The sequence below is a fragment of the Mirounga angustirostris genome, unplaced genomic scaffold, assembly GCF_029215605.1.
Source record: "Mirounga angustirostris isolate CCGP_5_RB_7025 unplaced genomic scaffold, mMirAng1.0.hap1 SCAF_6, whole genome shotgun sequence".
In the NCBI taxonomy this organism is placed as follows: Eukaryota; Metazoa; Chordata; class Mammalia; order Carnivora; family Phocidae; genus Mirounga; species Mirounga angustirostris.
Genome location: NW_026991714.1, coordinates 5,446,953 through 5,474,275, shown reverse-complemented (window position 1 = coordinate 5,474,275; position 27,323 = coordinate 5,446,953). Strand labels below are relative to the sequence as shown.

General features: G+C 56.1%; 3 protein-coding genes across 10 annotated transcripts; 2 read left to right on the top strand and 1 right to left on the bottom strand.

The window, feature by feature from the left end:
* Positions 1 to 397: 397 nt before the first annotated feature.
* Positions 398 to 9,347, top strand: ADAMTS4 (ADAM metallopeptidase with thrombospondin type 1 motif 4). 2 transcript variants are annotated; one of them, XM_064593805.1, is made up of 9 exons: positions 398 to 2,259; positions 3,359 to 3,682; positions 3,931 to 4,063; positions 4,632 to 4,910; positions 5,545 to 5,831; positions 5,939 to 6,125; positions 6,367 to 6,542; positions 7,501 to 7,676; positions 8,161 to 9,347. In XM_064593805.1, the coding sequence occupies exons 1-9, from the start codon at positions 1,618 to 1,620 to the stop codon at positions 8,585 to 8,587; spliced, it is 2,631 nt and encodes an 876-aa protein (XP_064449875.1). In that variant the 5' UTR covers positions 398 to 1,617; the 3' UTR covers positions 8,588 to 9,347. The 2 variants fall into 2 exon arrangements, with proteins under 2 accessions (XP_064449875.1, XP_045732719.2); XM_045876763.3 differs by having other exon boundaries at positions 400 to 2,259; positions 4,632 to 4,802.
* A 6,803-nt stretch (positions 9,348 to 16,150) lies between these two features.
* Positions 16,151 to 23,403, top strand: B4GALT3 (beta-1,4-galactosyltransferase 3). Of its 4 annotated transcripts, none has more exons than XM_045876758.2 (9): positions 16,151 to 16,281; positions 17,364 to 17,895; positions 18,736 to 18,810; positions 19,170 to 19,444; positions 19,981 to 20,216; positions 20,813 to 21,003; positions 21,136 to 21,258; positions 22,382 to 22,486; positions 22,621 to 23,403. In XM_045876758.2, the coding sequence occupies exons 4-9, from the start codon at positions 19,183 to 19,185 to the stop codon at positions 22,892 to 22,894; spliced, it is 1,191 nt and encodes a 396-aa protein (XP_045732714.1). In that variant the 5' UTR covers positions 16,151 to 16,281; positions 17,364 to 17,895; positions 18,736 to 18,810; positions 19,170 to 19,182; the 3' UTR covers positions 22,895 to 23,403. The 4 variants fall into 4 exon arrangements, with proteins under 4 accessions (XP_045732714.1, XP_045732713.1, XP_045732712.2 ...); XM_045876757.2 differs by having other exon boundaries at positions 18,665 to 18,810; XM_045876756.2 differs by having other exon boundaries at positions 18,665 to 18,810; positions 19,147 to 19,444.
* Positions 23,404 to 23,520: 117 nt separating this feature from the next.
* PPOX (protoporphyrinogen oxidase) lies at positions 23,521 to 27,323 on the bottom strand. Of its 4 annotated transcripts, XM_045876751.3 has the most exons (13): positions 27,173 to 27,306; positions 26,907 to 27,001; positions 26,629 to 26,763; positions 26,383 to 26,498; positions 26,107 to 26,239; positions 25,657 to 25,801; positions 25,356 to 25,546; positions 24,648 to 24,708; positions 24,410 to 24,528; positions 24,220 to 24,330; positions 23,973 to 24,122; positions 23,809 to 23,851; positions 23,521 to 23,726 (listed from the first exon to the last, which is right to left on the bottom strand). In XM_045876751.3, exons 2-13 carry the CDS (start codon positions 26,991 to 26,993, stop codon positions 23,584 to 23,586), a joined length of 1,434 nt encoding a protein of 477 aa, XP_045732707.1. In that variant the 5' UTR covers positions 26,994 to 27,001; positions 27,173 to 27,306; the 3' UTR covers positions 23,521 to 23,583. The 4 variants fall into 4 exon arrangements, with proteins under 4 accessions (XP_045732707.1, XP_064449867.1, XP_045732708.1 ...); XM_064593797.1 differs by lacking the exon at positions 26,907 to 27,001 and having other exon boundaries at positions 27,173 to 27,323; XM_045876752.3 differs by lacking the exon at positions 26,907 to 27,001 and having other exon boundaries at positions 26,383 to 26,514; positions 27,173 to 27,310.

Below are 27,323 nucleotides of genomic sequence, written 5' to 3'. Positions count from 1 at the left end.
GCTAATTTCCCTCTACACACAGTGCATCCTCCACCTTCTCCGTGTCCCGTGGGGAATGAGAAATAAAAAATTACTAGATATTCCAGGAGCGACTGTGTTCTCAGGGCAAGGTGGGGCCAAAAGAGGGAGCCAGGTGGGGATTCCCTAGGATGGACTGACTTTGGGTGCATCTGGGTTTCTAGGAGAGCAAGTCTTTCTGTGCTGGGGGCTGGCTGACTTGAGGCTGGGGGAGGGTTTGGGGCAGTTGGGAGTGGGTAGGAACAGGGCCAAGAGCCTGGGGGAAGCTACTGGGAGCTGGGCCAGGGAAATGGGGGAGTCAGGAAGTGGGGAGGGGGAGCCCTGGGGGGAATGGAGGTGGATTGGCTGTTCTGGGCTTTGGAGGGGGTGGGTAGTGGTAACTCAGGAACAGGGAGCCTGAAGGAGAGGAGTGTTAAAGAAGAGGAGGTGCCACCCTGGATCCTCCTTCTATAAAGGAAAAGTCATTAACCCCTCCTGCCTTCTCCGCTGCCTGCCCCATGTGCCCATTCTAAGCAGACCCATCCTACCTTTGGGCAGTAAGCTCCCTGATCACTGTCTCCTCACCTGCCTACCCCGTATCTCTGCGGCCTCTTCTCTCTCCCACTGCTTGGTCCCATCCTGAGCCAAGTCCAGCCACCTCCTTTCTTTGTTCTGCCCTCTTGGTGCTTCCTTACCTGTTCCCCACAGTCTTTCCCTGACAGTTCACTCAGTTGCCTCAGCTCTGGAAACCAGCCTCTAGGGGCAGAGGGCAGCACGAGGAAGCCTTGAGAAAAGGGAGGCCATGCCAGATTAGAGAATGGGAGCGAGAATTCTCCCGGGACCATGGGCTTTCTGTGCGTGTTGACCAGGCCCTTTCCCTGACTTCCTACCCCTCCTGGGGCTCTGTCCCACCAAAAAGGGAAAGAGACAGCTGAGAGCCGACTGTGGGGTTTGGGGAAAGGCTATGTCATCAGCTGGCCCAGTGCCTGTGATCCATCCGGCTGCTAGAGATTCCCCTCCCCTGGGCAAGTCCCATTTTTTTTTTAAAGGAAAACAAAAACTAGGATTTTTGGGAAGCAATGAGACACCCATCTGAGTCCTACCAACAGAGCTCCTGTCTGAATGGCTTATAGCTCAGCCAATCGCAGAAGCTCGGGATGCTTAAAAGAGCTGGCGCGGAGAGAGGCTGGGAAGAACCCACAGGGAGACCCACAGACACATAGACACGGGCGAGAGAGGAGGAGAGAGACAGAGACAAAGGCACAGCGGAAGGAGCCAGAGACAGGGCAGGCACAGAGGCAAAGCCAGACAGTCTGAGGGAGCCCAGAAGGAGAGGCCCGAGAAGCTGCAGAAGACACGGGCAGGGAGAGACAAAGACCCGGGAGAGGAGGGGGTGTGAGAGGAGAGTTTGGAGGAGCCAGGCCACTAGGCGCCTCTCCGAAGCCTAAGGGCCAAGTTTTCTCCATCTCCTCTGAAGGTCCCCAGCCCCTCTGAAAACTCTGCCTCTGACCCTGGCACAAGTCCGAGCCCCCAGGCTGCAGAGAGGAGCTTTCCAAAGCCAGGGCGGGGAGAACTCGGTGCCCAGACGGCCTCACTCCCTCCCAGCTGTAGCGCCGTGCCATGTCCCGGACGGACCGGCATCCCAGGAGGGGCTTGGCGGGGTGCTGGCCGGGGGGAGTCCAGCCCCGCCTGCTGCTCCCCGCCGTGCCCATCTCCGGGCTGGTGGGGCAGCTTCTGCTGCTGCTGCCGCCGCTGGTCTCCCTCCTGCCCTCAGCCCGGCCGGCCAGCCCCCTCCCCCGGGACGAGGAGATCGTGCTTCCAGAGAAGCTCAATGGCAGCGTCCTGCCCGGTTTGGGCGCCCCTGCCAGGCTTCTGTACCGCTTGCCAGCCTTTGGGGAGACGCTGCTGCTAGAGCTGGAGCAGGACCCCGGCGTGCGGGTCGAGGGGCTGACGGTGCAGTACCTGGGCCAAGCCCCTGAGCTGCTGGGAGGGGCCGAGCCAGGCACCTACCTCACCGGCACCATCAACGGAGATCCAGAGTCGGTAGCATCTCTGCACTGGGACGGGGGAGCCCTGTTAGGGGTGCTGCAGTATCAGGGGACCGAGCTCCACATCCAGCCCCTGGAGGGAGGCACCCTTAACTCTGCCGGGGGGCCTGGGGCTCACATCCTCCGCCGGAAGAGTCCTGCCAGCGGCCAGGGCCCCATGTGCAACGTCAAGGCTCCTCCCGGGAATCCCAGCCCCAGCCCTCGAAGAGCCAAGGTAGGCAGCCCCGGAGTCTGTGTCCTGCAGCATCCTCCCGCCATGTCTGTCCCACTGACCCCCATTCACCCTCTCTCCACCCACTTCCCCTGCTGGCCATTCTGCTGCTTCCCTGCCTTCTGTCTTCCTCTCCTCTTTCCGCCAGTCTCCTTTCTCGGGAAGGTTCTGGTTTCTCCCTGCCCCAGCCCTTCCCCTGGCCAGGCTGCTGACCCCGAGGAGGGGTCCCAGACGTGGGTCAGAGACTCTGTGCTGGGAATGAGCACCCCTCTGCCCACCCCAGCCCTGCTTGGCCACGGCGTTCTCCTGGCACCATCTCCTGCCAGAAAGCTTTCCCGACAGCCCCCTGGGCCTTGACTCTTTTCTGTGCCCCAAATTTGATTTTCACCCCCACTGCCGGCTAAAGGAGTGAGGTTTAAAGCCCAAGGGATTGACCTCTGGCTTCTGGTACTGCCTTCAAAATAGTTCTGGCAAACTGCAAAGTAGGGCAAAAGTGGACGCAGAGGAAGGGCACCCCATACCTCCTCTGCTCAGTCCCCTTCCCACACTGGGGACTGACTGCAAGGCTGCCTGACACTCCATCCTTTCCTCCCTCCCACTCCGGGCCTCCCCCTTCTTCCCTCCTTCCCTCTCTCGCTTTAATCCAGACCAGCCGCTCTCCCTCCACACCCGCCACGCTGAGATCTGGCCCTGGCCCTAGCCGCTGACTGAATTGTTCCTCCAACCACACAGGGCCGACACGTTGCAGCCCGGCCCTCCAGCTCCAGTCCTGCAGGCCCCGGCGCACTCCGGCCTGGGGGACCCCAAAGCCCCTCCCAGAGGCAATCCCAGCTGCTTTTCACCTCGGGGCTCAGCAGCCCTGGGACGTGGCATCCCCTTCCCCTCCCCTTCTCAGCACCAACAGCTGATTTCTTCGAGTTACCACAAAAGCCCTGGAACTTGGGGTTGGGGGAGGGCCCAACCAAGACCCGTCAGGAAACCGCGGTGTATGTGCGGCCCAGCTGGCTCTGCCGAGTTCCAGACCCAGGAAGTAAGGGAGGGGAAAAGGAGCCAGGGGTCTGGGAGGCTCTCTCAGGACGCGCCCCTCCTTTTTCCAATCCAGCGCTTTGCCTCGCTGAGTAGATTTGTGGAGACTCTGGTCGTGGCAGATGACAAGATGGCAGCATTTCACGGGGCAGGGCTGAAGCGCTACCTGCTGACGGTTATGGCCGCCGCAGCCAAGGCCTTCAAGCACCCGAGCATCCGCAACCCCGTCAGCTTGGTGGTGACTCGGCTCGTGATTCTGGGGCCGGGCGAGGAAGGGCCCCAAGTGGGGCCCAGTGCCGCCCAGACCCTGCGCAGCTTCTGCACCTGGCAGCGAGGACTCAACACCCCTGAGGACTCGGACCCAGACCACTTTGACACGGCCATTCTGTTCACCCGGCAGGTGAGGCCCCCATCAGCCCCGTAGGCCCCGCGCCGCGGAGCTCCAGGAAGCACCACGGGTACACGGTGCTGGAAATGGGGCCCCTGGAGGTGTTCCACAGGGCACCTGGCCCCAGCCACACTGCCAACGCCATCTGGGCCCTGACGGCGCTGGCTCCTTAAGGCCCAGGTCCCCACGAGGCTAGATCTCATCCCAGCGGACCCTAGAGTCTCGGCTCCTCATGCATCTTCTGTGATCCCTCTTCACAGGACCTGTGTGGGGTCTCTACTTGTGACACTCTGGGCATGGCCGATGTGGGCACTGTGTGTGACCCGGCTCGGAGCTGTGCTATTGTGGAGGATGATGGGCTCCAGTCGGCTTTCACGGCTGCTCATGAACTGGGTAAGGTGGGAGTGGGGCTGTGGGGCAACCGGGATGCATGAGAGCTATCGGGTTGGGGGAAGGGGACAGTGAGCTCACTAGAAGGCAGATAGGGGGTCACAAAGTGGTGCTTCTTCCTCCCCAGGCCTAGGTCCAGGGCCATTATCTTTCTCTGCTGTGGGCATAGACGTTTAGATTTTTCTATTAAATGAGATAGTATGTGGAAACTTACTGTGAACTCTGCGTGTGTGCATGTGTGTGTGTGTGTGTGTTTGGGGAGGGCACAATATTGAAAGAGATGTTATTCGTAAGAGTCAGTGATGAAATGGGTGGGTTCAGGGTTAGGAATGTTGGCTACAAGGAAAAGAGGGTTGGGAGGTGCCCTGAGTGTGTCTGGGGGGAAGGGGAGACAGAGCAGTGGGGGCTCCATACTGAGGAGCCCTAGAGCTCCAGAAGGAAACTGGGGACAGTGTGGGATAGGGAATGGATCTGACCATCCACAGCTGAAACCAGGTTGTTATGGGCTTGAAGTCCCCTGAGGGCACAGAGATGGGACCGTGGGACCCTAACAGGGCCTCCGCTCTCACAGGTCACGTCTTCAACATGCTCCATGACAACTCAAAGCCATGTGTTGGTCTGAATGGGCCTGGGAGCACCTCCCGCCACGTCATGGCTCCTGTGATGGCTCACGTGGACCCCGAGGAGCCCTGGTCCCCCTGCAGTGCTCGCTTCATCACTGACTTCCTGGACAATGGCTACGGTAAGCAGATGGCACCGCCCTGTCCCCGTGCGGCGCTCCGTTCCCCGCCCCCCCGGACTGTACTCTCTCTTCTGCTGCATTCTGCATGGGCCAACCTGACTGCCTCAAGTGAGTTTCCTCTGCAGTGTGGGATGGGGTGAGAAATGCTTCTGTCTTTGTGTGGTTCCCACTTCCTCTAGCAGAAATAGCACAGCCAAGGGAGGCAAGTTTTGGTGCAGTAGAATGACATCTGACCTTTTAAGGGTCAGAACTGTTCACACGAGAACGGGCTGGCTGTGAAGGGAGTGACTGCCTGTCACCGGAGGTGTGCAAGCCTGGCAGGGTGGCCACTTCTGGGCAGGGATGCTGAGACAAAGCAGGCTCAAGAGGTCTGTAGTCGGTTAGAACAGGTAGGAAGACTTAGCGCTTCGGGTTCTTAGCCTGATTCTGTTCTTTAGACACGTGTAGATGTGTGACTGTGAGTTTCTTCACGTCCATGTGGCCGATCTGTAAAGCAGGCATGAAATGGTAACCACCTCGCAGGTGTTTGCCATGGTTAAATGAGAAAGGCTGGTCAGGCATTTAGCCAACGCTCATCATGTAATAAGCACCCAATAAATTGTATCTACTACTTAAAGCTTTTTCCAGCCCCAGGATTTGGATTCCAGGATCCCATCAGGCCCCGGGGAGTCGAGACTCTCAGCTAGCAATCTAGACTCTTCCTCGGCCCATGGCTGACTTCGTATCCCTACCTCCTCCCCAGGGCACTGTCTCTTAGACCAGCCAGCGGCGCCCCTGCCTCTGCCCGCGACTTTCCCTGGCAAGGACTATGACGCTGATCGCCAGTGTCAGCTGACCTTCGGGCCCCACTCGCGCCACTGTCCACAGCTGCCGCCGCCCTGTGCCGCCCTCTGGTGCTCCGGCCACCTCAATGGCCACGCCATGTGCCAGACCAAGCATTCACCCTGGGCCGATGGCACCCCCTGCGGGCCGGCGCAGGCCTGCATGGGGGGCCGCTGCCTCCACGTGGACCAGCTTCAGGACTTCAACGTGAGATCCCGGGGCAGGGGTGGAGCGGAGGGCCTGGAGGAGAGGGGCCGGCCCTGGGCCCAGCAGAGAGCGTCTAGATGCCACCCTTCCGTTCTGTGTTTCTGCAGATCCCACAGGCGGGAGGCTGGGGCCCCTGGGGGCCATGGGGCGACTGCTCCCGGAGCTGCGGGGGCGGCGTCCAGTTCTCTTCCCGGGACTGCACGCGGCCGGTCCCCCGGAACGGTGGCAAGTACTGTGAGGGCCGCCGCACCCGCTTCCGTTCCTGCAACACCCAGGCCTGCCCAGGTGGCTCAGGTGAGGACTGGGAGGGACAGAAGCCATTAGGAGGGGGTGGTAGGGCAGGAACGTCTCGTCCCTAGGGCGGGGCCGGGGCGGCGGGGGGGGGGACTGTCCCTGCTGTTGAGGGGAGTAACTTCACCCTTTGGGAGGCTTCTCTGGCCATCTGGCTGTCTGGAGCTCCGAGGGGCTTAGGTGGAGGGGCTCGCATGGGATGTCGTGGGGAAAGAGGACTCGGACTGGCCCTTTCCCCCTACAGCATTGACCTTCCGTGAGGAGCAATGTGCAGCTTACAACCACCGCACTGACCTCTTCAAGAGCTTCCCGGGGCCCATGGACTGGGTCCCTCGCTACGCGGGTGTGGCGCCCCAGGACCGGTGCAAGCTCACCTGCCAGGCCCGGGCCCTGGGCTACTACTATGTGCTGGAGCCGCGGGTGAGCGCCAGATGCCCCCGGGCACCGCCTGTGCTCCCTCTCTCTCCTGAAGCGCCCTGCTCTCTGATGGCAAAGATCCTCCAAAGTAGCACCCTCGCTGGCCCCCCCGCAGCCCTGCCAGGCCCGCCCAGGGTCCACTCACACTTCTCTGTCCGCGGGTATTTGGAAACAAGCCCCAGGTTCTGCATCAGTTGCCAGTCAGGCTGCTGCAGCCCGTCCCATTTGCCTTGGGTTCTTTATCTTTCTCTTCCCGTCTCCCGGTTCCCATCTCTCTATTGCGTGAGAACGGACGTGGCCTTTTGGGCAAGTCTTTGACCCCTTTCTGTGGGCTCCTCTATCACTTACAGGGGTGGCCTCGTTGGGCTCATGGGAGGCCACGCCTCACTGGACAGGCCTCTTGGAAACAGTGGTGGCGTCCCTGCACTCCCTCTCTGGGATAGGGCGGGTTGTCCAAGGCAGAAGGAAGAACAAGCCCTCGAAGAACTTTCGGCCCTCCCCTGGGGAGCATTCTTACGCGTCGGTCGCCCTCTAGCGTCCGTCTGGGTCGCTACCATCAAGGCTCGGGGCTGGTGTTAAGACTCAGACCTGCCCTTTCCATCTTGGCTCCTCTGCTTGCCAGCCGTCTAATCTTGGGGAGAGTCTCTTCATCTTTCTAAACCACAGTGTTCCATCTCTAGAAACCTCAAAGAGTGGCTGTGAGATTTATATTCTAGCTCATAAAGCACTTAGCACAGTGCCTGATTCAGAGTGAATGTTCTGAACACGGTGGCTTTTACAATTACTATTGTCATTAGGATTATTACCCCTTCACACGGCTGGGGCTCACTCCACACCTAGTCTTCACCCCCTCCCACCCAGCCTTTATGACGTCCCCTCCCTGGTGGGATATGGGTCTGGTCTGGCTCACCAGCCCCTCCTGACTTAGGAAGAACCCTGGCATCGCTCCCTCTCTTGGCAGGTGGTAGATGGGACTCCCTGTTCCCCGGACAGCTCCTCGGTCTGTGTCCAGGGCCGCTGCATCCATGCTGGCTGTGATCGTGTCATCGGCTCCAAAAAGAAGTTTGACAAGTGCATGGTGTGCGGTGGGGATGGTTCTAGCTGCAGTAAACAGTCTGGCTCCTTCAGAAAATTCAGGTTCATTCTCTATTGATTTCCTCCTCCCTGGCCCTGGGGGTACAGAGGTGAACTTGACACTGTCTCTCCTCTCAAAGAGCTTACAGTCTAGCGGGGGAGACAGATGAGTAACGAGTTCCAGCACAGTGTTCCACCTGTTCAACAGGTTTCAGCCTGGGGCTGCTGTGAGGGCCCTGGTGGACATCAGGGAGGGCTTCCGGGGCGGGGGGGTGGGGGAGGACTTGCTCCTGGAGGGAGAGTAGGAACGGGACCGGCACCAACCAAAGAGGTGGGCTCAGAAGGGCACCTCAGTAAGGGGTCGAGAGGGGAGAGGGAGGAGGGTGCGTTGGCATGTAGCTCAGATCTAGGCTGGACACCTCACATAGGTTTGGGGAGACAACTCTCTGCACACAGAAACTCACACGTACAGTCGTACGAACACAGCTCAGAAAGGCCGAGGGCATTCGGGAAGATGCTGAGCTCCCCATCGTCTCCTTCCTCTCAGGTACGGATACAACAACGTGGTCACTATCCCCGCGGGGGCCACGCATATCCTGGTCCGGCAGCAGGGGGGCCCTGGTGTCCGGAGCCTCTACCTGGCCCTGAAGCTTCCAGATGGCTCCCACGCCCTCAACGGTGAATACACACTGATGCCCTCGCCCACGAATGTGGTGCTGCCCGGGGCGGTCAGTCTCCACTACAGCGGGGCTACTTCAGCCTCTGAGACACTGTCGGGCCACGGGCCCCTGGCCCAGCCCTTAACGCTGCAGGTCCTGGTAGCCGGCAACCCCCAGAACGCTCGCCTGCGATACAGCTTCTTCGTGCCCCAGCCAGCCCCATCCACACCGCGTCCCCCTCCCCAGGACTGGCTGCACCGCAAGGCACAGATTCTGGAGATCCTCCGGCGGCGCCCCTGGGCGGGCAGGAAATAACCTCATCATCCCCGCTGCCCTTTCCGGGCACCGGGGCCTCGGACTGAGTTGGCAGAAAGAGGAGGCTTCTGCGGCTGCCTCATGCGGACACATGGACACACGGACACAGTGGGGAGGGGCTGAGAGGATGAGGCCTGCCCTCCTCCCCGCCCCGATGTGCAGGCTGGCCCTGCCCTGGTTTCCTGCCCTGGACGGCAGGGACGGGTGGTGGATGGAAGGGGCTGGGAGACCGTCCCCATCCACACTGCCCCCTCTGCCCTGCTGGTCACGGGAGGGAGGGGGAAGCCAGTGGGGAGGGGGGAGCAGTTGTATTTATTTAGTATTTATTCACTTTTATTTAGCAGCAGGGAAGGGGATGAGGGCTAGGGTCCTGGGGAAACTGACTTCCATCCCTCATAACCCTCACCCTGGCTAGGAAATCCAGGGTGGTGGTGATAGGCATAACTGGTGTGTGTGTGTGTGTGTGTGTGTTCATGTTTGAGGTACATCCTGCCCTTGCTTTCCTCTCCCTGAATTTTATTTTCTGGGGAAGGAAGAGTCAAGGGTAGGATAGGCCTTCAGGGAGTAAGGGATTATCATATTTTTAAAATATATATTGACTTTTGCTATTTATGTGCGCTCCTTTCGGACTCAGACAGATGTGGGTTGCACCCTGGCTCCACATCTCTGAACATGAGTTTCCTCGTTTGCCAATAATAATACCTCCCTTGGAAATGTCGTGAGGCCTAAATAATGTAAATAAAGAACCACATAACGCCTGGCCCTGGGTCAGCGCCCAGCACGTTAGCACTAGGCCCGCCTTGCTGCCCTCTCCGCTGCCCCTGGGGTTTGCAGCGCCCCTGAAGGTGGAAAGCTCTCGCCAGTGGTGCCTGCCCTGGCCCCTGAGCCCAGTTCCTCTGGTTGGCAGAACGCTGTCCTGGATTCTGAGGGATGATCAGAGAAAGGACAATTGCGTCCCTGATCGCTGGAGACCTCCAGTCAACGGAGATGTCATAAATACTCGGCTCCAAGCACAACTGATCAGAACAAGAAGGCGCAAAGAGAACAGAAATGGCTATCTCCACGCCAACAGGCCCTTAGTAATGAGAGCTCTAGGGGGGCCCTGGGGTGTAGTTCTCGGGGCGGGGGGGAGAGAGCGCTGGAGAGGGGAGCCCATGGGTCTGAGTCTGAGCTGCTTCTTAGCTGCGTGCGGTGTTGGGTAAGTCACTGACGCTGAGCCTTAGGTGGCTCACATGTGTAAGGGGGCTAACGATGCCTGTCCCCACCGGCTTGTTCTGGGAACAAATGATACAGTATTTTCAAAATAGTAAAGGCTGAACCGTGTGAGAGGTTATCCTATGACTACTGAGTGATTGGGACGGGGGCCCCCAGAATCAACCAGTGTGGATCCAGCAGACTTCTCTGCCGATGTGAGGTTAGAGCGGGATTTAATGAAGAGGAGCAGGACCTGGGTGGGGGGGGGGCTGTCCAGGGGGCGAGAAGAGTGGCGCGGAGGCCGGTCTCGGGTGACGGGCAGCCAGGCATTGGCTGGAGGTAGCACACTTGACGGGCAGCAGGGCACGAGACACAGCTCTGCTTTTCCTTCTGAGCAGGTGATGTCGCTTGGCAATCCTGTGTGTGTCGTGAAGGACACGGGGTTGGGAAAGGGCGGCAGGTGGACCCCGCGAGAACGGCAGGCAGTCGTGGGACTGCTGGGGACTGGGGAAGGGACTGAATACGGAGGTGAGGGAGGATCCGTGGGTAAAGAAGCCCCTGGGGTGGGGGTAGAAGAGGGGAGGATGGGGGAGCTAGAGCCGCTTCACTCACCTCCAAAGATTCTTGGGGCATGGGGCTGGGGCTGGGGCTTGAGGCAGGCCATGGAGGTTGCGGTGGTTGTGTGCGCTGTGCTCGCGGGGGCCAGGCTCTGCTCGCTGAGTTCTGTACCAGGCGGTGCCTCAGACAGCGCCCTGTACTTTCCGCCGCCCGGCTCGGCAGCGACAGGAACAGGGCCGGTCCCTTCTCTCCCTCCTGCGTGCCTCACCCCCCACCGCTTGGCGCCGGGCTTTCCCTCCTGCGCTCCTACCAGCCAGCCTGGAGGAGGTGTAACCGGGAGTCTGAGACAAGGTCTTCAACTGTCTCACCTAGTTAGCAGAGCTGGAGCCCCAATAGCGTGTTTACAGATCTTAGTACCATGAGCTCATGGCGCAATAAGCCCAGCTCCGCGCTGCGTACCTGCACAGTACAGACAGACAATGCGCGGCTGAAGGAGCTCGCTGCGTCGGGGGCGGGGGGGGGGGGGGCGTGCTGTGCCCCCACGAAGAGAAACAAGGGGGTGGCACAAAGAACTGCATGGCGCGGCCGAGCCCGAGCCCAGACTTGATGGCCACGAGGGTTAAGGAGGGTGAGTCGCAGCTGGGCCAAGGAACAGGTCATCCTGATGGCCTGCTCATCTTCCCATCACACTCCTGGGAATTCCCGCCTTGTAAACGACTTTCGTGTGTATTATCTTAACCGGAAGCTCTTCACTCACTGAGTAGGGTTCTGACTGGCATAAAGAAGTTTTTCCCAGGGCGCCTGGGTGGCTCAGTTGGTTAAGCGACTGCCTTCGGCTCAGGTCATGATCCTGGAGTCCCGGGATTGAGTCCCGCATCGGGCTCCCTGCTTGGCAGGGAGTCTGCTTCTCCCTCTGACCCTCCTCCCTCTCATTCTCTCTGTCTCAAATAAATAAATAAAATCTTTAAAAAAAAAAAAAAGAAGTTTTTCCCAGAAACGGATTGAGCTTAGTGGCCACGTCGGTGATTGGGTGGGTGTGTGGAGGCATACCGTGAGAGAGGAGGACAGAGAGAGCTAGTTCCCCAAAGGGAAGTGACAGGCATCACAGCCCTCCCTCCCAGGTGAGGCCCGGGCCCTTTCTGGAATGCTCTCCCCCATCCCACCCTTCCCATACCCGGGCTGTAGACTCTGCCTAATATCCTGAACTCAAGGGTCCAACAAGTTCTTGCTAGGGAGGAGGGGAATTCATACCTCCCTGCAAGAGCTACGATGAGCTTTCTCTCCCCAGTCTGCCTACTCATTGCCTTCATGGGCCTGTGCTGGGGTGTGGGTGTATATTCAGGAGAAAACAGGAATAACAGGAAGGAAGCAGGTACCGAGACAGTTCAAGTATCTGGTCTTAGAGGGGAAAAGAGGGAACAATGATGAGCTGAAGAAAGACCAGTCAGGGAGTGCCGGGGGCAGCGAGTGCCCTGTCCCTGGGGAAGTTCAAGCAGAGTTTGGACAACCATTTTATGGGATAGTAAGTGGTGTGTGTGTGTGTGTTTGGGGTTGGGGAAGTTGAACAATAACTCTGAGCCGAGCCGATTTCTTTTTTTTTTTATGTTTTTTAATTCATTTTTATTGTGTAAATTTCTGGTTTTTTTAAAAATTTTATTCTTATGTTAATCCCCATACATTACATCATTAGTTTTAGATGAAGTGTTCCATGATTCATTGTTTGTGCACAACACCCAGTGCTCCATGCAGAATGTGCCCTCCTCAATACCCACCACCAGGCTAACCCATCCTCCCACCCCCCTCCCCTCTAGAACCCTCAGTTTGTTTTTCAGAGTCCATCGTCTCTCATGGTTCGTCTACCCCTCCAATTTCCCCCGCTTCATTCTTCCCCTCCCGCTACCTTCTTCTTCTTCTTCTTTTTTTTTTCTTAACATATATTGCATTATTTGTTTCAGAGGTACAGATCTGAGATTCAACAGTCTTGCACAATTCACAGCGCTTACCAGAGCACATACCCTCCCCAGTGTCTATCACCCAGTCACCCCATCCCTCCCACCCCACCCCCCACTCCAACAACACTCAGTTTGTTTCCTGCGATTGAGAATTCCTCATATCAGTGAGATCATATGATACATGTCTTCCTCTGTTTGACTTATTTCGCTCAACATGATACCCTCCAGTTCCATCCATGTCGTTGCAAATGGCAAGATCTCATTCCTTTTGATGGCTGCATAATATTCCATTGTATGTATATACCACATCTTCTTTATCCATTCATCTGTCGATGGACATCTTGGCTCTTTCCACAGTTTGGCTATTGTGGACATTCTGAGCCGATTTCTTTAAGCTCTTTCTGCCCCTCAGATTCTCTGCCTCTGTGGTTAGAGCAGAGGAAACCTGGGCATTTGTCCAACCTCTATTTTTGCAGTGCCGGTGGGAAAGCCAGGTTTCAGGATGAGCTATTCCTGCACGCCTCTACTCCATCCCTAGCCTCACTTCTTTAATCTCTACATAGTATCACAGTATTGTGTCTTCTGAAATACCAGGTTGACAGTAAGTGACAAATGCCAGCATCTCATTGGTCAGGGCTTGTGGAGGAAGAAGGGGGAAGAAAGTGGAATTCGATGTATTAATATTTTATTGGCTAAGAGAATGCTTCTGAACCAATTGAATATTTTCCCCATTGACTGTTGCTAGAAGGGAAGCCAAAATCACTGGCAACAAGACTTAAGCAGCTGACAGCTAAGGGAAACCACAAGTTCTAAAAATGCTCAGAGAAAGGCCGAGGGGAACAGGGTTGGGGGGCGCTGGGGGCCTGAGAGCGACAATAGTGAATAATTTCCCCAGAAAGGACCTTATGTAGGGACAGGTCCAGAGTACTAAGTAGCATTAGGAAGGAAAGGGAGGGGAGGAAGTACATTTAAGGCATCCCTCATAGTCTTTGGGAAACCAGCAAGAGGACTTAAGCAATACACAAGCACACAAGCACACAAACAGTGACACACTTGGACATACACCTGTCCAACTTCACGAAGACACACCAGCACATTCTCTTGATAAGGTAATAAGCATTGAGAAGCTGAAAATATGAGAATTTGGGCCTGAAAGTGGGTCAGAGGAAAATATATTAATTGACCTAGTTTCCCAAGGAGAATTGACTATTTACCGCATTTGTTTGTTCAATAAATAAAGCCATTGGGTTAGGGCGCCTGGGTGGCTCAGTCGTTAAGTGTCTGCCTTCGGCTCGGGTCGTGGTCCCAGGATCCTGGGATCGAGCCCCACGTCGGGCTCCCTGCTCGGCGGGAGGCCTGCTTCTCCCTTTCCCACTCCCCCTGCTTGTGTTCACTCTCTCGCTGTGTCTCTCTCTGTCAAATAAATAAATATTAAAAAAAAAAAAAGCCATTGGGTTATACACTGGAATCAAATCACGCTCTCACAGCATCGGGAAAGGACACAGATTTTCGGAGTCAGACTCAATCTAAGCTTTGCTACTTACATGTAATGATGTGATCTTAAATTACTTGATCTCTGGGAGCCATGGTTTCTTTATCTGTAAAATGGGTATTACTACCACCTGCCTTATGGAGAGGTTGTCAGAACTTAAGAATATAATGGCATACATGCTTGGCCCCATGTCTGGCTTCTAGTAAGTGTCAGTACATGCTGACTCTCTTCCCCTCAGATCTCTTCCTATGCCAGCCCCCCCTTCCCACTCCTACATTAGCATCAGAAAATAATTCTACCAAGGAACTGTCTAGGTCAGATCTAAGATAGGTTATTTTGTCGAATTTGTGCTAAAAGGTCTTGGTTATGTTCAGGGGATGATAAAAGAGAAGACGTGGTCCCTGTCCTCAGAGTTCACAGTCTGGTGGCTGAGACCAAAATGCCAGACCAGTGTGAGAGATGTCATGAGAGATGAGGGGAGCCTAGCACAGAACATGGGGTCACAGAAGGATTCTTGGAGGAGGTATCTGCCTCCCCTTCTAGAAATAGGCTGTAAGACTGCAGGGCCCCTAAGGAGAGTAGGATGGCGATGGAGGAGGAAAGAATTTCTGCTTGCTAAGTCAGCTCCAGGGTTCTTCTCTGTTATGCAAAACCAAAGAGACCCTAAAGTGAACAGACTCTAAGCTGGAGGATAATATTGTAAGGAGCCAAGTAAGGTTGGAAGGGAGAGTTTTGGGGAGAAGCTACCATCTCAATGGACAATGTTGAACGGGGGAGAGGATTTTAAAGACATTGGGCAATGCATTAAGCATGCTCCCGCCCCATGCTCTCCTCCCCCCACCTCCAATGTTTCCTTGAGAAACCAGAGATTTAAATCATTCTGAAGCAGTTTTGAGAGGTAGACTGGGTTTCTTCTATTACATTGTCATGACTGGGCCATTAGGAGCCCCAGAATTTATTCAGAACATATAAAGACAGGATATTGTGGTAAAAAACAGCACATTAGAATTTAAGCTTTCAGAGATGTAGCAGTTCTGGGTCATGACTAAGTCCAAAGAGTGGCCAGGGTGAGATGGAGTGGAGGTGCGAGTTCTTGAAAACAGGAAACTTATAAGTGAATGCAGGACAATTGTAGCACATGGCAGGCAGAGAGCTGGGATAGAAGATGAAGGTAAGGGGGCGCCGGGGTGCTAAGTCAGTTAAATGTCTGACTCTTGATTTTGGCTCAGATCATGATCTCAGGGTCATGGGATCCAGGCCTGAGTCAGGCTCCATGTTCCTGCTTGGAATTCTCTCCCTCTCCCTCTGCCCACGCCCCAAAAAACTCTCAATAAATATATAAATGAATAAAATCTTAAAAAAGAAAGAAGAAGATGAAGGTCAGTTTTACAGAACTGAACATCATAGAGGAACAGAGGTCCTTGGGGAGAACCACATTTCCATTTTCTTTTCTTTTTTTTTTAAGATTTATTTATTTATTTTAGAGAGAGAGAGTGGAGCGAGGCGCAGAGGGAGAGGGAGAGGAAGAGAATCTCCAGCAGTCTCCCCGCTGAGTGCAGAGCCAGACACATGGGGCTCGATCCCACCACCCGGAGATCATGATCTGAGCCAAAATTCACAGTCAGACTCTGAACCGACTGAGCCACCTATGTGCCCTTCCATTTTCCATATGTTTGTCTTTTCTACTACCCAGTGAGCTCCTTAAAATATCAGAGCTTTTACTTGGCTCCTACTTTGTGCTCAAATTCAGATATACTGAATACCTAACTTCTGCCATCACTGTCCCATAGTTCTAATTATCACAAACCCCCTTTAGATGGGGTTCATTTTACAGATGAAACGCAGAAAGCATATTGTTCAACATCACACAGCCAGTGGGGTTCAGAGCCAATCATACTGAAACCCAGTATTGTCTCATTTTGAGCCTCCACAGGTATCTCGAACTCATTAAGTCCAAAGTTTAACTTGTCATCTCTACTGTTTCACCCATATGTGCCTCTTCTAAGTTTTGTTTCTTACTGAAAGGAGCCGCCATCCACCCAGTGGCCCGCATTAGGAATCGGGGAGTCCTCTGACTCCCTGAGTAGGCACATCCACGCAATCACCAAGCCCTATTGGCCTTGTAAAGTCCTCAAAGACAACCTCTTCCCTCTATTCCCACTGATTTTGCCTTGTTTTTTTTTTTTTTTTTTTAAGATTTTATTCATTTATTTGACAGAGAGAGCTCAAGCAGAGGGAGAGGGAGAAGCAGGCTCCCCGCTGAGCAGGGAGCCCCATGGGGGCTTGATCCCAGGACTCCAGGATCATGACCTGAGCCGAAGGCAGTCGCTTAACCAACTGAGCCACCCAGGCGCCCGAGAGATGTGTGTTCTAAAGAAAAGATTCACAGCAGCTGTACTCTGTTTCGAAGGGAAAAAAACACTTTATTGATATTATAAAAATCTAAAAGAAACCGAAGAAAAGGAAAATCTGCGCATAGATGAAGGCAATCTAATCGGGTACTTACAACATCCAACCTCATCAGCGGGTAGGGAAGCCCCCATGGAGTCAGCCAAGCTGGAATGCCTATGGAGAGAGGCCTCTCCAGCTGAGACTTCCAACTGACCCATCCCTATAAGGGCCATACTTGTAGGGCAAATGATGGGGTCTGAAGTTCAACATTTGTTTGCCTGTGTGCAGTTTGGAGCGAGCTGCATTCCTATGTTATCATGTCTTTACATATTCAAGGAGCCTGGGCTAGGTGTGTTTGCCTCCCCTCCTGGATTCCATTCTGGGGAGCCAGCCCAGCCTGGAGATGGTGGGCTGTAGGCAAACTATAGCTCTTGGCGCCCAGACCAGAAGGGCCAGTTCTGACCTGGAGGCCAGTTAATGTCAATTAACCAGGCTCCTTGGGTCACTTATGTCTCACAAACAACATTCTTTAGCTTGCCTGCCAATGTGCGGGTGGGGTGGTCGGTTATGCAGGACAAATCACAGAAACCTCCGTCCATTCAATGCAACGTAATACCCTAGTTTAAAAGAAATCTAAAGAACACACATTTACGGAGCAGGAACACAAAAATGAATATGAACATGGAGGCAAAAACTGTTGTTTTTTGTTTTTTACAATGTAGGGAGTAGGGTCCTCACAGAATTTGCATGTGGATCAGTTACCTACACAGAGTTGTAAAATAGCTCCCTCGGAAACAGAATCTCATAGGGCAGATGGATGGGCTATAGATGAGTCCTTCTGGTTCCCCATTAACCATCACTTCTGGGAAGTCTTTCCCAAGTCTCTACGTCTGAATGAGTTGCAGTTTCTGGGCAATCATATTTATCGCACTGTATTGTTTGTATCCCTCCCTTTTGGAGGCACACGCTGTGAGTTATTCTAAGTTTCCCGGGTGTGAACATCTGCTTCTAAGAAACACAGCATGCTAAGAGGGTAGTGAAAGCCACAAGATAAACATATTGCGTACTAATGGAGCGTCCATTTTACTCTAATATCCGGGAAAACACAATTTTACATTAAAGCAGACGCCGCCCTTCCCTCCTCACTCAATGTTTCCTTGTTTTATTAACTAATCGTTTCTATTTCAAGGCCTGCGGGACACCACGGGGACACAAAAATGCGCCAGAGCAGTCGCAACGATGTACCCTGAGCAAGAAACAATTCTGATACTAAGTGGCATTAAGTTGCGGGGGCACCACGGACACTCCGGGAAGCGGCTGGCCCGCGGTGACAGGTCTCGGGACGCGCCAGAAACTGTCGCACTGGCCTCTGGGCCAAGCTCGGCCCTGCAAGAAAGTCCTGATTTGAGCTGCTACCCTCCCAGTCTGAGGGGTGGGAAATGGCATCCGGTCAGGAATGGAACCAGAGGGGAGAGGCCCCCGACGACTCCCCAGGCCGTCCAGCCGCGCCGGGCTGCGCTCCGGCCTCGGTCCCCCCCCGCGCCCCGCCCGCCCGGGCGGCTCCACCCAGGCCCCGCCCCGTGACGCGAGGCCCCGCCCCGTGACGCGAGGCCCCGCCCCGTGACGCGAGGCCCCGCCCAGCGGCGCCCGCTTCCAAGATGGCGGTGACGATGCCTGCCAGGCTGTCGGGGTGGCGGTGACGACGGGAAGCAGAAGAGCAGGTACGTGGGCTGGGGATGATGGGGTGAGAGGCCCGGGAGGAAGGTTCGGGCGACTAGGAGGATGAGAAGTTTCGGGTAAAGGCTGGAGACCAGCTTGAGCAGGGAGGGGGTCCCAGGTGGAAATACGGACAGAGGCCGGTGGGCTCACATTGCAAATGCAAGAGGAGGTTGGGGTGCCCCGAAAGAACTGGGCTGTGACCCTCCGCAGAGCGCTGACCACGCCCCTTAGGTGAGCCAGCCCAGATACCCCCGACGGGCTCTGCCCAGCCCTCCCACTCCCCATCTCACTTGTAGCGGTAACCCTCCTCCCTGCCCCCGCGAGGACTGGGATAGGGTAGAAAAGGTAGACGACGCCACCCCCATCCTACTCCCCGCCGCGCTCCGGGGCTGTTTGCTTGCAGCTCCCAGGGGGTCACGCTCCCTGCACCTGCGGGGCTAGCGCCCAGGCACGTGAAGAACGGAAAGGAACCTGTTTCCTACTCCGCCCTGGGTTCTCCTGAGGCCACTCCACAATCCTGTCGTGACTGCCTCACCCCTTGGCGAAAATAATGTCTCCATTAGCAACCCCGTCCCCACTCCCCAAACAGGTTGGTCCTGTCGGGGTGGGGTATGGTTAAGTACAGGTACACCTGACACCCAGAGACTGGGTCCTCCCCTTTTCCCTCCCAGGCCACTTTCCCTCACTTCTACTGCTGGGAAACCAGTTCCACCCTGATCTTGATCTCTGCCCCTCTGGGTGAGTGGTTATCCTTGACCACTTCTGTTCCAGCTGGTCCCAGGATCGCTGTTGGAGTGCTGGATGGAGCCTTTCTCTGTCCTCTGTGACATTTCCAATTTTAGATAATGCCTCACATCTCTGCCCCCCCGGGACCCCCTGAAGTCCCCATGATCCCGAAGAAGACAGCTTGAACCTAGGTGAGTCCACCCCTCTCTAAAATTGGGAGGGAGGTTCTCCAGAGACTTCTTTGAAAAGGACCTGAATGATGTAAGCATCCTTGGGGGTGGGGACTGAGAGTAATTGGCCTGAGTGGTTTGGAGAAAAGGTGGAGGAGAGTGAAACTTAGGCTGGAAATGGCAAGTGGTAGGGCTGCTGGTGGTTACATTCTGTTTCTTTTCGGCGCATGACTGTACACCTGTGTGCTCCCTTCTGTGACTTTGCTCTTTGCGTCTTTTCCTCTTAACTCTTGGCACCACCTTGGTTCGCAACTGATGATCTCTCTGCTGGCTTGCTCTTCGCCTGCCTGCCCCCAGAACTCTCCTCTCTCCCTCCTCAGACCTGAGCCCAGGATGTTGCGGAGGCTGCTGGAGCGGCCCTGCACACTGGCCCTGCTTGTGGGCTCCCAGCTGGCTGTCATGATGTACCTGTCACTGGGGGGCTTCCGAAGCCTCAGTGCCCTATTTGGCCGAGAGCAGGGGCCGACATTTGACTATTCTCATCCCCATGATGTCTACAGTAACCTCAGTCACCTACCTGGCGCCCCTGTTGCCCCAGGGGGCCCTCCAGCTCCTCAAGGTCTGCCCTACTGTCCAGAACGGTCTCCTCTTTTAGGTGAGTGCAGGAAGGAGGAGGAGGTAAAGGGAAGGCCAGGGTGTGGGGACAGGGCTAGGGCGGCAGGCGTGAGATTTAGGACCTGGGGTTAATGTAACCAAAGGTGGGCAGAGGTTGAGATCAGCAGGCTCTGGATTTGGAATTTAGATTGGACTCCTGGGTTGAGCCACAACCTTTCATTGCCTGGCCATTCATGTTCTCTTGCTGCCTTGGGCCGGCAATTGCTTCCTTTGTAGATGAGCCCCGGGTTAGTTAGTTAGCTTGAGGTCCTTCTGTGTTCTCCATCTTCTAACCTAGTGAGGCAGGAGTTATGGAACCCTAAAATAAGGTAGGCTAAGTAAAGAGCCTGCACCTTTCGGACTTTGCAAAGCTGTCCCAATGATGGGAAGCTCAAGGTGTGCAGATTTCTGTGTAAGCCCTTGGGGGAGCAGAGTACAAGAACCAGACCGCCGGGGCCAGCGGTGTTCCCAGGCCCTGCAGGTCCTTCTTTTCTCGTCGCCCCTCTAATCCCTGACCTCGCCATTCCCTCCCAACAGTGGGTCCCGTGTCCGTGTCCTTTAGCCCAGTGCCGTCACTGGCAGAGATTGTGGAGAGGAATCCCCGGGTGGAACCGGGGGGCCGGTACCGCCCCGCCGGGTGTGAGCCCCGCTCCCGCACAGCCGTCATTGTGCCCCACCGGGCCCGGGAGCACCACCTTCGCCTGCTGCTCTACCACCTGCACCCCTTCCTGCAGCGTCAGCAGCTTGCGTACGGCATCTATGTCATCCACCAGGTACTCCCAACCTCCTCCACTCGGACCTTCTGGTAGGAAGCCTCGAGGAAATGCCGCACAGTTCTCCGACTGTGGGTCCCTGGAATAATTCTAAGAGGGTCAGACTGTTGAATGTGGAGAAGCACCTGGCCCTGCTCTACCAGCTTGTTAGCCCCCTAGTCCTCCTTACTCTGTTCAGGGTATTCCGACTGCCCTGTACTCTCCATGATTTTTCCTTGGTTGAATTGGGAATGGCACAAATTTGGAATCGGACAGATTTGGACTAAAATCAGTCCTGCCATTTGTCCCATATGTGACCTTGAACAAGATTCTTAACCCCCTAAAATGAGGCAAAGAATGAAAACTAATAGACACCTGTTTTCCATGGCTGTTGGTTGTCAGGATTAAATGCTAAACAGTAGCATGTAAGTAATCAGGCACATACTGATCTCAAAAACGATTTGTTGGATGAAAAAATGAAACCTTGGCTTTCTCTTCATTCTCCTTGCCCCACTCCCCCCGCTCTGATTCCCCTCCTTTCACTTTTGTACTTCTGCCCCCTCTTCTCCATGCTACTACCTACAGATGTGGTCTGGTTCTTCTCCATTACCTTCCAGGCTGGAAATGGAACATTTAACAGGGCCAAGCTGTTAAACGTTGGGGTGCGGGAGGCCCTGCGTGACGAGGAGTGGGACTGCCTCTTCTTGCACGACGTGGACCTTCTGCCTGAGAACGACCACAATTTGTATGTGTGTGACCCCCGGGGACCCCGGCATGTTGCTGTTGCCATGAACAAGTTCGGATACAGGTAGAGGGCACGAGAGGGTGCTGGGAAGTAGGGACACCCACCATCCATTGGAAGAAGGAGAGCCAAGGGGATTGTGGGGTAGGGATGTCTCCCCAAAAGGCTCGTGGAACCCATGGATCTTTCTCTCCCTAGCCTCCCGTACCCCCAGTACTTTGGAGGAGTCTCGGCGCTCACTCCTGACCAGTACCTGAAGATGAATGGCTTCCCCAATGAATACTGGGGCTGGGGTGGTGAGGATGACGACATTGCTACCAGGTCAGACTTCCTGCCACCACTCCCCACCCCCACCTTGGCCTGGATCCCTGTCCTCCGAGACCACCCCTGGCTCTAACCCTTTAACACCGGCTTTAGCTCCCTGGTCCTGCACTGTGCCCATTCCTCTCCCTTAGCTTTTCCCATCTACCCAGGTCAGGCTTTTCGTGCTGTTCCCCATTCTGTCACCCTTCAGTCTCCTAGATCTGGTGAGTTCTGTTTCTGGGAGAGAAGGGAAGATCAATAGGCTGTAGGATCATGGGATTCCAGAGCTGGAAAGGGGCCTAGACATACTTCAGTCCTGCCTTCTGCTAACGTTGCATCCAGACCACTTCCTATGGGGCTGTGGAGGAGGGGCTCCGCTCCATATCGCCCAGAATCGCTTTCTGGTTTTAAGTCTGTGCCATTGGCATGATGCCAGCTCATTTTTAGCATGTGAAACATTTTGACCTTCAGCCTCAGCTGACCCAATTTCCTATCTGTGGTGTGAAAATTTGGGCTTGCTATGCTGGACCCATTGCTTTCCCTCCCCCTCGTGTCCTCCAGATGACCTCTCTGAGTTCTTGTTCTCTCTGTGTGTGTAAAGGATCCAGCAATTTCTAAATGTACGTGTTCCTTCAGTACTTTCCCAGGCCATCTTCGGCTCTTGCTTCTGTGTGTCAGAGGTGGGGTCCTGATTACTTGGTTCCATTCTTTTCCTAACACTGAGGGTTGGGGGGGGGGGTGCAGGGTGAGGGAGTCAAGGCCGCTCAGCCACTGTTCTAAGTAGGAATTGCTGAGCTTGGGGCTGCAATTCCTGGGCTTGTCCTGTCCTTTTGAGCAAATGCCAGGGCAGTTCCTGGGAGTCACTTAGAAAACAAAGATGGGAGGTGCGGACCTACCTGCCCGTTAAAAGGCCAAAGGGTGCCCGGACTTGGCTGCGTCCAGCCCTTACATTCCCTCGTGCTGTTTCCTTCGCTCTGTTTGACTTTCTCTCTTCCAGTATGTGGCACTTTTTTTGCCTAATACTAGTCGTTGTGTACAGAAACATGTTGTTGCTTCCTTGCTGGCCGTAGCTCTCCCTGTTGACTGGTCAGCAGCTTTCCTCCACTTGGGGTCCTCCAAGGTGCCCTCCCTTTTCCCACAGGGTGCGTCTGGCTGGGATGAAGATCTCTCGCCCCCCCACATCGGTGGGGCACTACAAGATGGTGAAGCATCGAGGCGATAAGGGTAACGAGGAAAACCCCCACAGGTAGGGAGGACTGCTTGGGAACCGCTATGGCTCCGTAGGGCTCTGCACCCCCAGGGAAAGTACTGCATCCTAATGTTCCCTAGGTTCCTGGCTGTTTCTTTCTGGGCCTTAGTTCTCCAACCTCTGACCCTCAGATTTGACCTCCTGGTCCGTACTCAGAATTCCTGGACGCAAGATGGGATGAACTCACTGACATACCGATTGCTGGCTCGAGAGCTGGGCCCTCTCTATACCAACATCACAGCAGACATTGGAACTGACCCTCGGGGTCCCCGGAGTCCCTCTGGTCCCCGTTACCCACCTGGTTCCTCCCAGGCCTTCCGTCAAGAGATGCTGCAGCGCCGGCCCCCAGCCAGGCCTGGCCCTCTGCCTACTGCCAACCACACAGCCCCCCGTGGTTCACACTGACTCCTCCTTCCTGCCCTCCTCAATCATGAAACTGAATCAGAGGGGTTGTACTCTCCCCACCCTCAGCTCCTCACTGGTCTTAGAGGGATGTGGGGGGACTGAACTCCAGGCTGTGCTGGAGGCAAGGGCCTCTCCTCACTGCTGGACTGGAGCTGGGCTCCTTCAGTCCTGGGGGTCCCTCTTTCTAGGGTCACCTGCTAGGGCTTATGACTGTGAATCCTTGATGTCATGATTTTATGTGATGACTCCTCAGAGTCCCTGGCCCCTGGGGTAAGAGCAGGGCTGGACCCCAAGTCCCTTCCTCTTCCGTGGAGAGAAGAGTGATCTGGCTTTTCCTGGGACCTCTGTGAATATTTATTCTATTTATGGTTCCGAGGAAGTACGTTTGGTGAAGGAAGCCCCTCCCTGGGTACTTTCTGCCAGTGCTAGAGTCACTTCCTCTTCTGGACCTGGCTCAGGGGGCTGGGATTTTGATATATTTTCTAATAAAGGACTTTGTCTTGCCTCTGCTCCTGCTTGCTGCATCCCAGGCACCTTGTGCCTACCTTTGCGGCCCGCTCCTCCACCCCCAACCCCCCCCCAGCCGCCACCGTATGCCTGGAGGTGACGGAACAACCAGACCCAGCCAAGCTCCAGCAACTTGTATTTTCGTGGGTAAAGCAAAGCATGGAGGAGGTGAGAGCTGGGGATCAGCCGTTAGGCTCCGAGCCCAGGACCCGGGCTGCTGCCTGGCGTCCACTCTCTATACAGTCATTGACAGCAACTCCCTCATAGGAGGCTCCGGCCAGAGTCAAGGGCAGCCTCCGAGAAGCCAGGAACTGGGTCGCTGCCTCTGGAAGGAGAAGATGAAGGAACTGTTACCGCTGGGGGTCTGGTTTCCTTGCCCTCCTCACACAGCCGCTTTCCCAACTCACCCAGTTTTTGCCAGTGGCCTAGCGTATACTGGGGGATGCAGTTCTGGGGAGAGAAGAGGGGATGCGGGGAAATTCTGGTTGGTGACGGCCAAGCCCGAGTAGACGGCAACAGGTACACCGGTCCCTGCCTCCAGTGGGAGCCAAGCGGCGCGTCCTCAACTCACCTTGTGTAAGTGGACCAAGCAGTGAGTTGGTGGCTCCTTCAGCCCTAACTGGGTGGCAGCCGCTTGCTGCGCCTGCTGTCGGAACAGCTCCTGAGGTAAGACAGAGCCCCTGGCTTCCAGCGTATGTAACCAGGAGCCTCCCAGCATCACCTAGGGAGAGAACGTGGCACTGACCAGCCTGGCCTGACCTAGTGGGCACAGAGGGAGCCTCTGGAAACCCCCACTAAGCAAAGCTGCTGCTTCTCACCGTCACTCGGAGGCCAGGGGGGCTCCCGTCCTGCTCAGGAAAAGCAACGGAGTCATACACGATTCCCAGGACGCCCGGGTCTTCTGAAGATGGCACCAAGTGTCCAAATCCCTGGAGGCAGCAAGAGCCCGGGTCAGGAAGAAGGGTTCCGGTTGGGCCCGTGGCTCTCGTTCATCTTGCCCACGCCCACCTGCACAGGCAGACGAGCTCCTCGGTACTGGAGGTTCACCACAGCCACGGACACGGCATGGATGGCGCTCAGGGCGCGGGCCAGAGGTGCGGCCTGGGCGGGGAGCAGCCCGCTGAGCACTGGGGGACAGCAGCCAGGGGCCTGCTTCAGGAGGCGTTCACAGCGTGCTCCCGCTGGCCCAGGAAGCTACACTTGGCCTCACTCTGGCTGGGGACGGGGAGGAGGGCTACCCCAGTACCTGAAGCTGGAACAGCGCTAATCACGTGGTCTGCCTCCAAACTGCCGTCCCCCAGAGACACCTGACAGGATGAAAACATGTAAGAACACAGAGATCATGGGAATTTTGCCTCCGATTCCCAGGCACCGAACTGGCAGGAGACACTGAGTGCTGCCCCAGGATGAAGAGACCGCCCCCCTGCAGTCGGCACAGAGCCCACCCCCACCATCACTCCAGGCAGTGGGCCGGACGGAAGCCAGTGTGGCCACTCGGAGATGTGCAGTGGGGCTGGGCTGTCCCTTCCCCTATCTAAGCCACTCACAAACACCACCTCTGTCCAGAGTTGGATCCAACAGGTCTTGGAGGAACGTCTACAAATAAGGCCTAAGACCCTTGGATAGCCCATGTTTAAATAGCATCTAGGGGGGCGCCTGGGTGGCTCAGTCGTTAGGCGTCTGCCTTCGGCTCGGGTCATGATTCCAGGATCCTGGGATCTAGCCCCGCATCGGGCTCCCTGCTCGGCCAGGAGCCTGCTTCTCCCTCTCCCACTCCCCCTGCTTGTGTTCCCCTCTCTCGCTGTGTCTCTCTCTGTCAAATAAATAAAATCTTAAAAAAAAAAAAAAATAGCATCTAGGGCAGGAAAACGAGTAACTAGTCCTGCCAACCCTGGCCATTTAGGCAAAAATGGAAACTCGAACACACACGTGACACACCAGGGGGCTCTCCTACCTTCCAGCGCCCTTCTGCCTGGAGGCTGAGGCCACAGACAGGCTGCCCTCTGAGAACACGAACCCCCCTACTAGTCAGGTGGGTGTTAAGGGCCTGGGGCAACGTCTCCAGCCCTCCACGCAGTGACCACTGGCTCCAGCGCTCGGCTCGGGCCCGGCGAATGAGTGCTGAGTCAGGCTGTGGGCCCCGGCCTGCACAGGGGGAGGCAAAGAAGGATCACTGAAACAGCACCCCTGGCCTCCAGTCCCTTACTCCGGTGGTCCTTAATATCTTCATCCCTCGAACCAGCCCCCCCACTCACCTGCCCCCAGCAGCAGCCCCAGTAAAACGGAACGATGGGTTTGCTCAGCTTGGAAGAGACTGGGAAAGCAGGACCTGATGCTGAGCTCCCGGCTGTTGCCTGCAAACACTCCTCGGCAGAGACTGTCCATGGCTAGAGACGCCACCTTAAGGGAGAGACTGGGAGTGAGAGGCCAAGGAAGAAGCTGCACAGACTACTTTCCAGTGCCCCTGCATCGCAGGGATCGGAGGTGGGGTAGGGTTTGGGGTGGGGAGCAGTCCCCCTATAACAAAAGAATGGGAAGGAAGTGGAGGCATTCGGTCTCAACGCTGAGTTTTGGGGAGTACTGGGTGTGAAGAGGGAGAGGATGTTCCCAAATGATACAGAAGAGCCCCTAGGTGGAAGGTTTGAGTAGGGGGCTCTGCTGCTGGTTAGGAGGAGAGGGATTTGGGGGCCTCTGGGCCCTGTTACCTCAGGTCCAAGGCGACGCTGGGCAAAACTGTGCACAGTCTCATCAGGGTCTTTGCCCCTGGGCGCAGTCAACTCCTTCAGCCCAGCCCAAAACAGAGGTTTGGAGAAGGGAGGTGAAGGGCGGAATAGCCCCCTGCACTGAGGAAAGCATAGTCATTTCTGTTCATCTGGCTCCTCTTGCTGGGAGGGCGGACAGACTGGGAGATGGGGAAATGGAAGGGGTGACATGATGCGGGCAAGGTAGAAAGACGGTCGGTAAGGAGGTGACAGCGTTACCTGAGGCCAGAGGGCAGCGCATGCAGGGCACCACCTACATACAGGAACCTGTTCTGGGCCGCTGGGTGGTCTCCCCGGACAGGCAACACTTCTGAGTCCAAGCCAAGCTCAGAAACCTGCTCTCCAAACATCCTCAAGAAGAGGAGAAACTAAGGAAAGGACTGGCCCACCAATACTTCCTCCCAAGTCTGTCCTCTAGTGAAGGCCCCTCCGCAAGCCCTCCTGGGCATTCCATAATCCTCTCACCAGGAGCAGGGTCCGGGCTCCCAGGGCTCCCGCCGGCCGAATTCCTCGAGGTCCAAGTTCAAAGATAGCATCACCTGGCCCTCGGACCGAGCGGATCCAGCCTCCCAGACGCTCACTGCCCTCCACCAGGACCACCTGGGGACAGGAGCGAGACACGCTGCACGGCCTACAGCCTCGGGGTAAAGGGTCCGCAGGGGAAGACGGTGGCGCGCTCCCTTTGGCCGGATACGGGAGGAGAGTATTAAAGGAGGCTCCCTCTGGCATGATGGGGCACTCACCTTGGGGGGACAGGGGGCCCGGCTCAGGTGGTAACTGGCGGCCAAGCCGCTGATGCCACCGCCCAGCACGACCACGGTCCGGCCCATTGGGAAGCCTAGGGGAGAGGGGCGATCGGACAGGCTGACCGGGGAGCACCCTGCTCTGCAGAAGCCCCCCGCAGGTTCCACGTTCCACCCCCGGCCACTCACTGCTTCGGGGGAAACTACGGCAGAGCCGGCGGACGAGGTGGGGCCAGTGAGGTCCCCGCCCAGGGCCCAGGACTCACCCGCGAGAGGACCGAGGAAACCGGAGGGAGAGGTCTCGGGGCCCCCCGGCCGGCGCTCGGCGGGGAGGCGGATAAGGGCCCCGCCCACGCTATCTGCCCGCGCAGGGCTCCGGGCGCCGCGGGGCGCCCCACCCCCACCCCGGCCCGCAGC